Source organism: Coturnix japonica, chromosome 10 (genome assembly GCF_054131305.1).
Source record: "Coturnix japonica strain WE chromosome 10, WE-NBRP24, whole genome shotgun sequence".
NCBI classification, from domain to species: domain Eukaryota; kingdom Metazoa; phylum Chordata; class Aves; order Galliformes; family Phasianidae; genus Coturnix; species Coturnix japonica.
This window is the reverse complement of record NC_140672.1, coordinates 2,572,698-2,587,251: the sequence shown is the minus strand read 5'-3', so window position 1 is coordinate 2,587,251 and position 14,554 is coordinate 2,572,698. Positions and strand designations below refer to the sequence as shown.

Here is a 14,554-nt window from a genome sequence, read left to right as displayed (position 1 = left end):
TGGGGTCACCAATGGGACTTGATAAAGCCTGTACCATTGGTGCCACCACCATCCCTATGGGGCCATCAATGGGATTTGGTGAAGGATGTGCCCTCAGTGCCACCACCACCATCCCTATGGGGCCACCAATGGGACTTGGTGAAGGTTATATCATCAGTGCTACCACCATGGGGCCACCAATGGGATTTGGTGAAGGATATGCTCTCAAAGCCACCACCATCCCTATGGGGCCACCAATGGGATATAGTGAAGGATGTGCCCTCAGTGCCACCACCACCATCCCTATGGGGCCATCAATGGGATATAGTGAAGGTTATATCATCAGTGCCACCACCACCATCCCTATGGGGCCATCAATGGGACTTGGTGAAGGTTATATCATCAGTGCCATCACTATGGGGCCACCAATGGGATTTGGTGAAGGATATGCTCTCAAAGCCACCACCATCCCTATGGGGCCACCAATGGGATATAGTGAAGGATGTGCCTTCAGTGCCACCACCACCATCCCTATGGGGCCACCAATGGGATATAGTGAAGGTTATATCATCAGTGCCACCACCACCATCCCTATGGGGCCATCAATGGGATATAGTGAAGGATGTGCCCTCAGTGCCACCACCATCCCTATGGGGCCATCAATGGGACTTGGTGAAGGTTATATCATCAGTGCCATCACTATGGGGCCACCAATGGGATATAGTGAAGGATGTGCCCTCAGTGCCACCACCACCATCCCTATGGGGCCACCAATGGGATATAGTGAAGGTTATATCACCAGTGCCATCACCATCCCCATGGGGCCACCAATGGGACTTTGGCTCACACCTTTAGGGCCATTGCTCTGTCTGGGTCCCTCCGATCTCCCAAAGCCCTGAGCACCACCAAGCACAGGGTTTGTGGGTGCAGAGCGATAGGGGGAGGACAGGGAGGGATTTCTTTTTGGGAGATCAGGTGGGAGGCGTGCGGGGATGCCAGCTGGCGATGGGCTCTATTTCTACTGACAAGGCTTTACCCTGTAGGTGTGAGGAATTCCAATTAAATATTCAGCCTATTTGTCTGTGTGTGGGAGAGGGTTTGCTGTGCAGGAGGAAAGCCTCACATTCAGCTCCGTAGTGAACCATTAAGAGAGAAATTAGCTCAGTTCATCAAGGGAAGCCAGCGGAGGGTTTTCCTCTCTCCTACCTTGTTCCGGCTCTCGTTTGGAAGCAGAGGGGAGAAAACACGGCTGTGGTTTACAGAAGGAGGGGAAAAAAACTCCTTTTTTAGGCTGTATTTCCAGCTCGTCCCAATGAGTGATCGATGCACTGGGAGAGGGGTCGGAGGGGCAGCGTGCTCGATGGTTTTAATTGCTCTCACATTTAGCGGCCACCTCCTTAACGAGTCATTTGTAAGGCTCTAATTAATCGCCTCCAACCAAAAGCCTTTGCCTTCGGGATGATCTTTTGAAGCCAACCCTGTAAAAGTTCAGGTTTTATTGATTGAGGGCCCTTTTGGCATTCGCGCCAGGAATCGATGGGGCAGCACCTGCCCACGCGTGGTCACCTGGGGATGGGCTCAGTGCTCCCCCCAATGCTCCACATCTGGCATCGTCCCATTGGCCCCAGTGTCCCATTGGGATGATTTTGGGGCTGTTTCCAAACAAAACTCCAACCAAACATGGAAGGAACCACCAGTTCCGAACCACCAATCTCATCATTCACTGGAACCCATCGCCCTTCTGCCCGCGTGGAACCATTTTCCAACTCAGAATACCCACATTTTAAATAGATCCCAAAGAAACAAAATTAATATTAAAGCCTCCCCCCCCTCCAAAAAATAAAGGACAACTTTAGTTCACAAAGCCACAAACAATCCCCTCGTTTCCCTCATGCACAGCGCCTGCGTTCCGTGGAAGGACAAGTTCCTTGCAATGGGAACCAAGCTGTAATTTCACTCTCTGAATGACGGGCATGGCTCGTAGGAAGGATCCCAGTTGGGAGCTGCTGAGAGCTGCCTTTAATCAGCCCCAAATCCCCACTGTAAATTCCAGGTGAGAAATTAATCCCTTCTGCCAACTCCTCCCATCCCACTGTGGGAACGGCCTCCCCTATAGGGACAGTTGGTTCTTCATCTGTGTCACATCCAGAACGAGCCCATCACCTCCCTACACACTGACCCCATCTCCAGCAAGGTGTAAAGGCTCACCCCATCCTCTTTATGGGATGCTCTTTGGCTTTGCCTATGCGTGATGTGGCAGCCACCTCTATTGGCTTTGGCCATCCCCATCCCGCTCTGTGTGTTCGGACCCAAAGATTTTGTCCTCTGGGGCAGCACCTGCAGATTCAGGATCAGGTTTAGTTTTCTATCTCTCTTCATACACTTTTTTTCTCCCCCCCTCTCCCTTCCTTCCTTTCAAAACCCGAAGCCAACGACTCCATAGCAACCCCGCAGCTCCCAGGGTCTGACTGCAGCGCTTTGATCGCGCTGTCGCTTCGTTTAAGGCGATACCCCTGTAGGTGTGAGGAACTCCAATTAAGCATTCCGCTGGCTTGCCGTGTGGGGGGACAGGCTCTGCTGTGGAGGAGGGAAGCCTCGGTGACTAATCGCTCAGACACCGCGTCTGTGGCACCAGGGGAGGGCAGGCAGAGGGTTTTCCTCCACCGTGCAGCTGCCTCTGCATTCCCTTTTCGGGTCTGCGAGGCTTCCAGGCGGAAGCTGGAAGGATCCCAAAGCATCTCCAAGCATGGCCGGGATCCTCCTGCGGACGGATGCTGTTGCAAAGAGGAAGCAGATACGGGAGGTTTGGGATGGTTTTGTGTGTTGCTCCGTGGGATGTTGGGATCTTCTTATTGCAGGGAGGATTTAGGGTTCACCGTCGTGTCAGCCGTGGGGTGAGCAGCCCTGATTGAAGGGGAACTCCCCCAGGCTTGGAAGGGCATCCCCAAATTTGAATGGACATCCCTGAATGTGGATGAGCAGCCTTAAGTTTGAATGAGCAGCCCTCAGTTCTGAATTGCTACCCTGCCTTTGGATGAGCAGCCCCAAATCTGGATGAGCATCAGTAAATGCAGATGCGCTGCCCCAGATTTGACTGAGCATCCCCAAATTCTGATAAGTGAGCCTAACTTTGGATGAGTAGCTCCAAATTTGGATGAGCAGCCCCAAATCTAGATGAGCATCAATTAATGCTGATGTGCTGCCCCAGATTTGACTGGGTATCCCCAAATTCTGATAAGCAACCCTAACTTTGGATGAGCAGCTCCAAATTTGGATGAGCGGCCCCAAATTCAGGCTGGTTTCACCAAACTTGGATGAGTATCGCTAACTTTGGACGAGCATCCCCAAATTTGGATGGTGGCCCCAAATTCAGACTCATTTCCCTAAATCTCAAAAAGCATCCCTGAATTCTCACCAGTAATCCTAACTTTGAAGGGCCAGCTCTGGGTGAGCATCCCAAACGTGCACACGGAACCCTGACTTCGGGTGAGCATCCCCAAATTCAGATAAGTATCCCCAAATTCAGATGAGCAACCCTGATTTAGTATGAACAACCCTGATTTCGGATGAGCATCCCCAGGTTTGGATGAGCACCCCCAGATTCAAATGAGCACAGACAGCTTTGCCTGAGCATCCCTAAATCCCAACCATCACCACTCAAGGAAGACACGCATCGCTATACATTGACACCCAACCCCTCTCCCCAAACCCTCTCCCCCCTCCACCACTCCTTTCCATCCCCATCCACACAGGGATCCAGCCCCACAGACTCACAGCACCCCATAAACCACCCCACACCCCATTGCCCTCAGTCAGAGCATCCCCCATTGCCACCACCCCCGTTGCAGGGGGAGGCGGGGAAGGGTACGGCCGTGGGCAGCGCAGGACGTGCTGTCCCTCCCCTTCACTTCCCCATGGTGCTTTACATAACTTCTGCTGCTTAGTCACAGCTTCGCCTCTTTTTTTCCCCCTCCTTTTTTTTGCCTTTTTGGAGCGATTTTCTCCGCCGCATCATTTCGGCAGGGAAGTCCCTTCCTTTCTCTGTTCCCGTGGTAACGGCACCGATTCGCCTTCCCGGTGATTCATGGCGGGGTGCAGTAGGAGTTCCCTCCTCCATCCCCGCACTCCCACACACGGCCCCATTAATCACCACTCTGCACCATGGAGGGGGGACGGGACCGTGGGAATCCCACTGTGCACATCCCATAGATCTCCGTGTGCTTCCTATGGATCTCCATGTTCATCCTGTGTAACCTCCGTATTCTTCCCATAGATCCCCAGGTGCATCCTACAAACCTCCATGTCCACCCTACACATCTCCTATATACATCTATATCCGTTCTATGTGCATCCTATAGATCTCTATGTGCATCCCATCCATCTCCATATACCCCATCAATCTCCATAGGCATCCTATACATCTCCATGTACATCCTGCACACCTCCATATACATCCTACATGCTATCACGCACATCTTACACATCTCCATGTGCATCCTATTTATGTCTGTGTACAACATATACATCTCCATACCCACCTTTGAAATCTCCCTTATCCCATACACCTCCTTTATAGATCCTATATATCTTCATGCACATCTCATACCTCCCCATATACATCTTATACATCTCCATACACATCCTATACATCCAATGCAAAGTATGTCCTTGCACATCCCATGGGCTCCATATAAAACTTCCATACACGTTCCATCCCCTATATACATAGATATCCATCTGCAACCCATCCCCTATGTGCACAGGGTCTCCATATACATCTTATAGCCTGTATGTATATGGGGTATCTATGCCCCTTCCATCCCCTATAGACATAGATCTCCATATACAACCCACCCCCTATATACACAGGGTCTCCCTACACTTCGTTGTCTGTGGGATCTCCATAGAGGGCTCATGACTAGAAAATAAAACCACTCTGCAAACCCTCCCCGTGCCATCCTGGTATGTTTTATCTGATTTATTCCCTCCTCGTTAAGAGGAGCTAATTAACAAACAGCCGTTTGGATAAACAGCAAGTGAGAGTGTTTGCAGCCTCGGCGTTATTGGATGGTGACGAAATGATTGGCCTTGGTGAGCTGAATGAAAGAGAAGCAAGCAGGAAATCCCTAAATCCACTTCTACCTGGTGGGAAATGGGAACACACGTTGGGGTTCCCTGTCCATGGGGTTGCCCCCAAGCCATACAGCTCCAATGGGAACACCCGGCACCCCAAGGTCACCCAAAACACCCCAACCAACCCAACATCTCCACTCTGGGATCACAATGAACCATGTCCACCAGGAGCATCTGGAACACGCAGATTGATCAGGACACTAACAACCCCAGATCTCTCTGGGGCAGCTTCAGACCAACAGCCCCTGGGAGAAAAGAAAGATTCCAACCATTAAAGGAAGAGAGAAGCTGCGGGATGCAGCCCCGATGACAGAAACCTCTTTGTCGCCGTCATAATCGTCTCTCCCTCCGCGGATCCTTGGCAATATAATGATCATAATCATAGAGTGCGTGTCTGTCTGCCTGAAAGCATCGCGGTTCTGGGGCTGGGAGCTCCTAGGTAGGGCTGGGACAAGGTTAGTGGGGCTGGGAGCTGGTGTGTAGGGTTGGGAGACGATGTGTAGGGTTGGGAACTGATGTGTGGGGTGGGCAATGATGTGTAGGGTTGGGAGAAGATTCATAGGGCTGAGAGAATATTCATAGGGTTGGGAGAAGATGTGTAGGGTTGGGAGCTAATGTGTAGGTTTGGGAGCTGATGTGTAGGGTTGGGAGAAGATGTGTAGGGTTGGGAGATGATATATAGGGCTGGGAGAAGATTCATAGTGCTGAGAGCTGATGTGTAGGGCTGCCAGAAGATGTGTAGGGTTGGGAGATGATATGTTTGGCCATGAGCTGATGTTTAGGGTTGGTAGGTGATACACAGGTCTGGGAGAAGATTCATAGGGCTGGGAGCTGATGTTTAGGGTTGGGAGAAGATGTGTAGGGTTGGACACTAATACATAGGGCTGGGAGCAGAAATGTGGGGCTGGGAGCTGATGTGTGGGGCTGGGAGCAGACATGCCCCCATGTTTTCCCCCTTGTCTCAGCCCCAGAATGTTTGCAAGCCTTACAAATGCCACATCCCAGTGTCGGTGTTCCCCAGGGTGCACCAAGAGCCACCCTTTACACTTCCTCATTTTAGTGGTGGCTTAGTGGGCAGGTTGGAATTGCAATTAAGTGAGAACGTTAATTACAAGGCAGGAGGGCAGGAGCCTGAGCTGCAGCTCTGGGAGAGTCCAGCAGTTGCTCACTCAAGGATAAACCTGTTGCATGCAAGGAGGCTCTGAGCAAACACGCATCCTCGTGCAAAGAGGCATCTGTGCAAACACATCCTTGTGCAAAGGCATGCAAGTGAAAACGTGCTTGTGCAAATAGCTGAACACACAAAGGCATGTTCAAGTTCAAGCACAGGCACTTGTGCAAACCCGCATTCCCCTGCAGGCAGCCCTGCAGGCGCTGTTTTTTCCCACAGCAACGGGAAGGCAGCACTTTGCCCTAACGGTGCCCAGGAAATTACACAGATTAGAAGCTCCATTCTTTGGCACTTCAGGCCAATCATGTTCTGGTGCTGTTTTTCCATCAGCACTGAGTTGCTGCTGTCGCATTGTTCCGGCCTGGCGGACCCTCGGGCGGCATTGTGCCTTACAGTCACTCACGCTGTTGACTAAAGCCTATGTTTAAAGGTAATATAAACAGTTCAAGCTTTAAAATAAGGCGGATCTATAATTCCTATACGGACCTGCTGAAGCTGGATTTGCCACCAATGAGCCCCAAAGCCATTTTCTCCTCGATATTTGCTGACAGTGGCAGCAATTAAAGCCCATCTACCTGCAGAGCGACGATGAGCAGCAGTTGACGCTCAACTTTGCAGCTGTTGAACACCCAACCTCACCCCCAAAATGAGGGAGAAAACCCAACAGAGAAACCATCCCCTAACAGCAAACCTGCCGTGTGGGTTTCTTTTCCTTTCGTTTTTGTTGTTCTTTTCTTTTCTTAATAATTATTAATAAAGCTTTCATTAAAAGGCAGCGACGCAAACTCGCACCGGGGAACCGAATATTCCAAGTCATCAATTAAAACAGCTTTGCTTTCTGTTCTTTCCCTTTCAGTCGCTCAGTGCCAAAAAGTAGAGGAGAATGAGCCCCGGAGAGACGGAACAACACCCCAACAATTGCACCATTGCTCTGCAAGTCCCCATTGCTGCAATGGGGACCAATGGGGGAACAACGCCGAGTCCCCAATAATTGCATTGCTGCTCTGAAATTCCCCATCATGGAGACCAACGATTTTGGCTGTTTCCCCATCAATTGCATTGCTGCCCATTGAATCCCCATTGCTGCAATAGGGATCGATGGGGACAGGGATGCTGATGGTGTCGGGGTAGGGATTGGATCCTCCCTGTCCCTGCAGCTCCAAGTCCTGATGCTCTGCTTCTCCCCAAAGGAGCATTCCACTGCTGGCAGCTCCCTGGGGCAGCTTTCCCACACCCACCTCTTCCCGCAGGCAGAGCTCGCATACCCAAAACCTGATTTCGTTTATATATATATATAGACTTTTTCTTGCTAGAACCCAACCAAAAAGCATCTCCTTCCATTATTATATTTAGAACCATGGAATCATCTCATAGAATACCCTTAGGAAAGGACCCCTAGGGATCACTGACTCCCCAGTTCACCTCCATGCTGACTGCACCCCCGGCACACCCCAATCACCGCAGCCCTTTGGTTTCCCCAGCAAAACCATGGTTACATCCACGGCACTTCGGATCAGCTCAGCTCTGGCACTGCACAAAGAGAGAAGTTTCCTTCTGGGTTCTTGCACTGCTCTCCCTTTGGGTTGGGGACAGGACTGGGGACAGGGTTGGGAACCCCATTGGGGTGCAGGGATGTGAGAACCCACCGCAGCTCCTCCTCAGCTTCTTGTCATGTGAAAAAATAAAGCCCTCAAATTTTAAGGTTAATAAAGCCCTTGTTTGCTTAAGATAGCACCTGTTTCTATGGTGACACTTGCAACCCAGAACCTGTTTATCAGCGTGGTGACAAACGCAGGCGCAGGAAGAGACCGATGGTGGCATTGGGACATTCAGCACCGAGGACAGCGCATTGACCCCAATGCCGACCCTCAACCCATCCTACCAACCCAACCCAAACCATTTCCAAAGGGAGGAACCAACTCTAAGTGTTGAGCTGAGGGCTCCTATTGGCACTTTCTCAACCCATTGGCTTATGATTCAGCCCCATCCCCTGTTGGGTGCCCACTTCCACACCGCTCCGTGCCTCAGTTTCCCCACAATCCCCCCACCAGGAGGTGGGTGCGGGTATGACCGAGGCAGCGCCGAGCCCCGCTCCGCCCCATCTCAACGCAGGGTTTGGTGGCTGCCAGAACTCGTTTCCATAACGACTTTCAGCTACAAACATATTTGGATAAAAATAAAGTTCAAGCGGCGACGCTGCGGCGGAGCACAAATCTGCAGCTCCCGAGGAGGGGGATAACTCTGGAACGCTCTCCTTCCCCTGGGCAGGATTTTCTCCCTTCCTTTGCTGCATATGAAATGGGAATCCATGTTTACTGGGTGGTTTTGCCATCCGGCCCCAGCTCTGCATTGCTACCTGATGCTGCGCGGTGTACGCGGGATAATGTGATAAATTCATTTCCAATTCGCTGCATTATCCTTTGAATATTTTAATGACTCATTGAATGGAGTTTAAAAAAAAAAAGAGAGAAAGAGAGAGAGAGGAAAAAAAAAGGCGATTTCAAATGAACAATTATGCTGCATTAGAGTAAAGGCTGATTATATTTAAACACTGCTTGCACGGATAACGGGACATATCGACCTCCGCCTATAAGAGCTAATTTGGCTCTTATCTCTAAATAATTTTACACTGCAAATTACCATGAAAACCTAAAGGGCTTTAAAAACATTCATCAAAAGATATTATTCCACTTTGTAGCAACGTTTTTATTTAAATTATTTTGAATGGGAGCGAAAGCATCTCGCTGGAGCCTGACAAGTGGAGCAGCGGTGCTGCTGTTGACAATAAGGAACAGTGAATGGGACACATTGGGGATGGGGTGCTCCAACCCCAATTTTACCCTTTGGGACACCGACCCTAAGTGGGCCCTGTTGTGGTTTTATGGTTTTTTGTTGGTATTTTACATCAGAATAGGTCCCCAACCTTGGTGGTGTGTTGGGGTGTTGTAGTTTTAATGGAGCGCTGACAGATTTAGGTTTTAGGATGGTCACCCCTTGCCTACAAGATGCCTTCAAGGAGCAGTGCCCAATGGTGAGCTCATATACATAGGCGCAGAGATGCCATATGTATGTATGGGTATCCTTATATGCATCTTTATATATAAGGAGATCTATGTACCCGTTGCATAAGGATGGAGCACGCTGAATAACTGCAGTTGAGGCCAATCATAGAATCATAGAGTCACTCAGGTTGGAAAAGACCTCAAAGATAATCAAGTCCAACCTCAGCCTGACCGTAATATCCCAACTCTAACAACCCTCTGCTAAACCACATCTCCGACCACCACATCCAAAGGGTTAAATGGAGACGCAGCTTTCGGCGGTGCCAAAACCATCCCCCAAATTCACCTTTTCCTCCCTCAAATCCATTCCGCTGCTCAAACAGCTCCCTCCTCCCACCCCGCAAAGGAGATTTCCAGCCTCAGAGCTGATTCGCTCGAGGAAAACGCAGCGCCTCCCAACCATTCGTGCTGCCTGTAATCCCCCATCTCTGCTCAATAAAGTTATAAAAAAAAAGAAAACACAAGAAAGACAAGAGAACCACAATAATTAGCAATAACGAACGCCTCGGAAGGAGCCGCGTGCAGAAGGGAAAACAAGAGCTCGAGTTTTTTTTCCCCCTTGCGTTTAGTAAATATTAAAATTAATGAGAGACTTCCAAGACCCTGTTGTTAGAAATGCAGAAGGGCTTCTGTGGAGGATTATATATATATAAAATAAGGAAAAAAAAACAGAAAGAAAGGCCTCATACTCAAATCTCTGCAATCATTCCCAATGTTTTATGGTTGAGGTTTTGTTTTTGTTGTGTGTTTTTTTTTTTCTCTCCTGTATTTTTTGTTTTTTCCATCCAATTATGAAAGTATTAATATCTAATTTTAATTTGCTCAATATTCCCATTAACCATAAAGAAAAAGAAAGCAAAAAAGCCTAATTAAGGTATCTGTACAAAAAGCCCTCAGCAGTAATTTCGGAGAATAATAGCGGAGAATGACGAGATATTTCTTGTTAAATGCGCACTGCAAATTAATTGATATCTTAATTAGGCTTCAGATTATTAGTTAGATTGATTCAGAGCTGAAACGTTGCATCTTTCAGGAGATAAGAGGAGTGGAGAGCACGGATTCACCCAAATCTCTCCCATAGCAAAGATGGAAGGGTCCCCATCCATTGCCCCAATGAAAGATATGGGATTTGGCACCCAAAACTGGGGAAGATATGGGATTTTTGCACCAAAACTGCTGTTTTTTCCCCCCTTCCCTTCAAGATTTTGAACAAAATTGATGTTTTTTCCCCCATTCCTCTCCCAAAATAAGCCAAAGACTCTTGTGAAAGAGAGCAGATAGAGCTGTGGGTGAGGAGTCTGCAAGGTGCAATTATTTTTTGCAGTGTTTCATCAGGAAAGGGTAAAAAACCATAAAAATGGGGAAAGAGTGGGGTGGGGGGTGAGGGGGGAAGAAAGAAAAAAGCAGCAATATTTTAATCCCAGCCTCACTCAGTTCAGTCTCAATAAGGTCTCCCCTACCCACACATCAAGAGCCATTTGTGTTCCTCCCCTTTGGGATCTGACCCATGGATGGTGCCCCATAGGGTGCAGCTGTGGGGGTGTCACTGCCCTCCCACTTGGGGACACTCACAGGGACGTCGGTGAGCAGCCAGTGCCTCCAGAAACGGTTCCGGGGGTTGGCTCTGCTGGGAGCATCGGGGTCCACCAGCATCACCACGTACTTCTTGTTCTGCAAGAGAAGAGAGCATTGAAGCAATGGGGGGGCAGGGGGTTGTGTGAGCAAGGAGCAGCCTGCATTGCTGCTTTACACCCTTTCCCATGCATGCACGAGCAAGGAGAATGCGAGGCATGGGGAACAAGCAAGGAGGGGAACGCGAGGCAAAAGGGCTTTGAGGAAGGAGAAGGGTGTTTTGGTGCACATCCAAATAAGTGCACTCAGGATTTCCCCCCCCCCCCCCCGACCCTGTAACACAGCACAGGGCTTTCTGTTCTTCTACAATAGGATGCCTGGATATATCCTGAAAGCAATGCCCAGCTATGGGCACCCATGGGTGTCCTGGATGCTGTATAAGAGCACCCAGCTCCTTACAGTGCCACCAGCGCAGGGATTTGGGTCCCTGCAGGTTTGAAGTGACCTCTGGAGGTTTGTGGGAGGTTAAATCTGATCTGCAAGGATTTGGCACGACCTCAGGAGATGGATTATCCTGCGAGCAGACGGATCAAAGGACCTCTCCTAACCAGACCTCCAGGTGCAACCTCCAGGGGCTGAGATTTCAGGGAACCACTGCAGGATTGAGTCACAAGTTCTCATTCACGGAGCCAGAGCTCCCTATCTAAATCCCCCCCCCAGTGCCTTGGGAAAGCAGGCAGGGATTGCACAGTGGGATCACAGCACCTCTGCTCCATTCCTAAACCACGCTCTCAGTGCCCTCCAACTCACCGTGCCCCCAAAGCCAGGCACGGCTCAGCCCTCAGTGCAAACCGCAAAGCGCCACCTCCACCAAAAGAACCATTTTTAGCAGCAAAACTTGGCCTGAAACCCACCGAGCCCAAAAGCTTGCAATCCTGTACTGATGCAACCTGCCCCAGAGCAAGGTGCCGTGCCTTAATCCCAGCTCGGTTCACTGCAATCCCTTTGCAACGGGCTCACGCCAAGCTTGCAGATGTGCACCCCCCCAACCCCATAAGATAAATGGGTCACTATGGGATGGAGATGGGAACATCACAGCTGCAGCATCACCCGAAGCATGGCAGAGGAGAGGAAATATCTTCATGTCGCTGCCGAAAATGGGAAGGAGGAGGGATTGAGAGGGGGGGAGAGAGGAAAAAAAAAAGCCCAACAACCCCAAAACCCCGCTCGGCAAGTGTGAAGGAATTTGAGCTCTAACTTTAGGGAGGGTGCAGCGCTGAGCGCGGCGCTTCTGAAGCTCTCGTTTCTCCTTCGGAGCCCAGCTGGTGGGAACAGAACGTGTAGTCATGGGACTGTCATCGTGTGCTGTCCAGGTTAACATGTAGCATTTCTATTACTATTAACAGACTTTCTGCTCCTCGCTCCATCTGTTCTTCGAAATAATTGCAGTTGTACAGACCATGCCTTCGCTGCAGGCAGGCTCTGGGGAGAGGGTAGCGCTTTTATGCACAAAAAAAAAAAAAAAAAAAAAAAGAGAGAAAAAAATAAATAAAAAAAAAAAGAGGAAAAAAATAAAACAAGTGTTAAAAAATAACAGCAAACACGAGAATAGAGTGCAAGCGGAGTTAGCAGCAGGCTCGCAATTGGGTACAGATTGTGGCCTAGAAAGGTGCTGTGCACGCGGCGCAGGGCAGACCCCCACGGGGATGGGCGCTGGGTCGGTCCCAAGCACGGATCCTACTTGGTGCACCAGGGCTGTAAGGATAAAGGAGGGGTTCTTGCACTGGGGAGCAGCACCCTGTGCAGCCCCAGAGATGGGGTTTTGCTGCTGCAGCCCCACTGCGGAGCAGAGGGGTTGGTTTCCTAATCATGCAATGCTTCCCGCTATGGGCTCACGGCGCTGGGTGACACTGTGCAGCGTTGCTGCTCCGGGGGTTTTGGGGAGGTGGGAAGGAGATCTCCACCCCAAATCCTCTTTTAGAACATGCCACACTTTGCTCAGTTTTGCCAAGGCAACCGAAAACCGTTTGGGGTTCCAACAGAAGAAATAACTCCTTGCAATGCGCTTCCTATTCAACTGCCCCTCCCAGCCCTGCAGCAAGAGGCCGGCTAAAAACCCAAAGCACTGTCCCATCCCCAAACCCCAAAGCATGTCCCAAAGGGAGCAGGGAGCAGCACCGTGCATTGCTGCAGCAAAGCATGCAGCTCCCGTTGCGCATCCAATCCTCTGCCATCATCCACAGGTTGGGAAACACAGGGAGTGGGATGAGAGTGGGAGAGGGGGATTTGTGTAGCGGGATTATGGGGAACAGAGCAGGAATTAAGGATTTATCCAAAGGAGAGCATGCAGGGTGCTAAGCCACACACATGTACAGCAAGCAGTTTCCTTGGAAACGAGCACACATGGAAGCGGCACACATGCAGATCCAAGCGGGCGACGACATTTCCCCAGCAGCCAAAGTGGGGTTTTGGGGTTGGGGATGTGGGATATGATGTGAGATGCAATGGGATCCATGCTTTGCTGGCCTGGATGCAGGGAAATTTGGTCTTGAAGGGAAGAAGCCAAGCGATGAGCAAAGCCACGTTGCAACATGTGCTGCTTGGAACAAATAAAGGGTCTGCTGGGCTCAGGAGCAACCCAGTTGGGGCTGACTTTGAGCAACCTACAGCACATGGGATGTGGTCCATGGCACAGCGAGCAGCACAGAGCTCACTGCATGCAACTGAAGCGCGAGAGGGGAAATGCATCCCATGGCAGCTCACAGATGGAAAAAGAGCTGCAAGGGTGTGGGATGCAGGACGCAGGGTTGCAAGGTGTGGGATACAGAATGTGAGATGGGAGATGCAGGATGCAGGGTTGCAGGGTGTGGGATGCAGAATGCAGGGCTGCAGGGTTGCAGCGTGCAGGATGCAGGGTGTGGGATGCAGGGTGCAGGATGCAAGATGGGCAATGCAGAATATGGGCTATGAGATGGGCGATGCAGGATGTGAGATGTAAGACATGAGATGCAGGGTGTGGGATGCAAGGTGCAGGATGTGCGATACGGGATGACAGATACACGATGAAGGGTGCAGGATATGGGACGTGGGGTGCAGGGTGCGGGATGTGGAATGACGGATATAGGATACTGGGTGCAGGATGCTGCCTGCAAACCATGCAGAAGCCAAAGCTGCCGCTCCCCCTGCGTGGTGGAAGCACCACAAGCGCCAGCTGAGAGCTCAGAGTCAATCTGGGCTTTTTTCTTGGCTCGTCCCCAGTACTAAAAAGTTTCTATAACGGGCACGTAGTTAGCAATTCTGCTGCTGATGCTTCGCCAAAGAGAGATTCTAGCTCCTTCTCCCGTGGTTAACAGGGGGGGTGAGGCAGGCGAAAAAAAACCCTGTTTGCAGCCGAGTTGGGTGTTGTGGGAGCAATGTTTCGAGGTGGTTTTTTACCTTTCTAATTGAAACCAGAGCCTCGCTGCTTTCCCCGTGCAAAATAGGTCAGCAATATTAACCCTCCTCAGCAGGACTTGCCCAAGGGGACATGTGGCACAATCTCAGTGCTTGACCCAAAGCATCTCACCCCCCCCCACCTCACCCTGCACTGCCCAAGGGAACTTCATTGACTTTCTAACAGGCTTTGCCCCCCCTGCTC

General features: G+C 50.4%; 1 protein-coding gene across 9 annotated transcripts in view; it reads right to left on the bottom strand.

Annotated features, from left to right (window-relative positions):
- PEBP4 (phosphatidylethanolamine binding protein 4) overlaps nt 1-14,554 on the bottom strand; it is a 60,001-nt gene that overhangs the window by 20,862 nt on the left and 24,585 nt on the right. For 6 of the 9 annotated variants that reach the window (XM_085510460.1, XM_085510461.1, XM_015883002.3 and 3 more), the window contains one exon: nt 10,918-11,016. The exons of the other annotated variants lie outside the window; for them this stretch is intronic. In XM_085510460.1, coding sequence (XP_085366586.1) covers nt 10,918-11,016 — 99 coding nt within the window. The remainder of the gene's footprint in view (nt 1-10,917; nt 11,017-14,554) is intronic. 9 annotated transcript variants of the gene reach the window in all.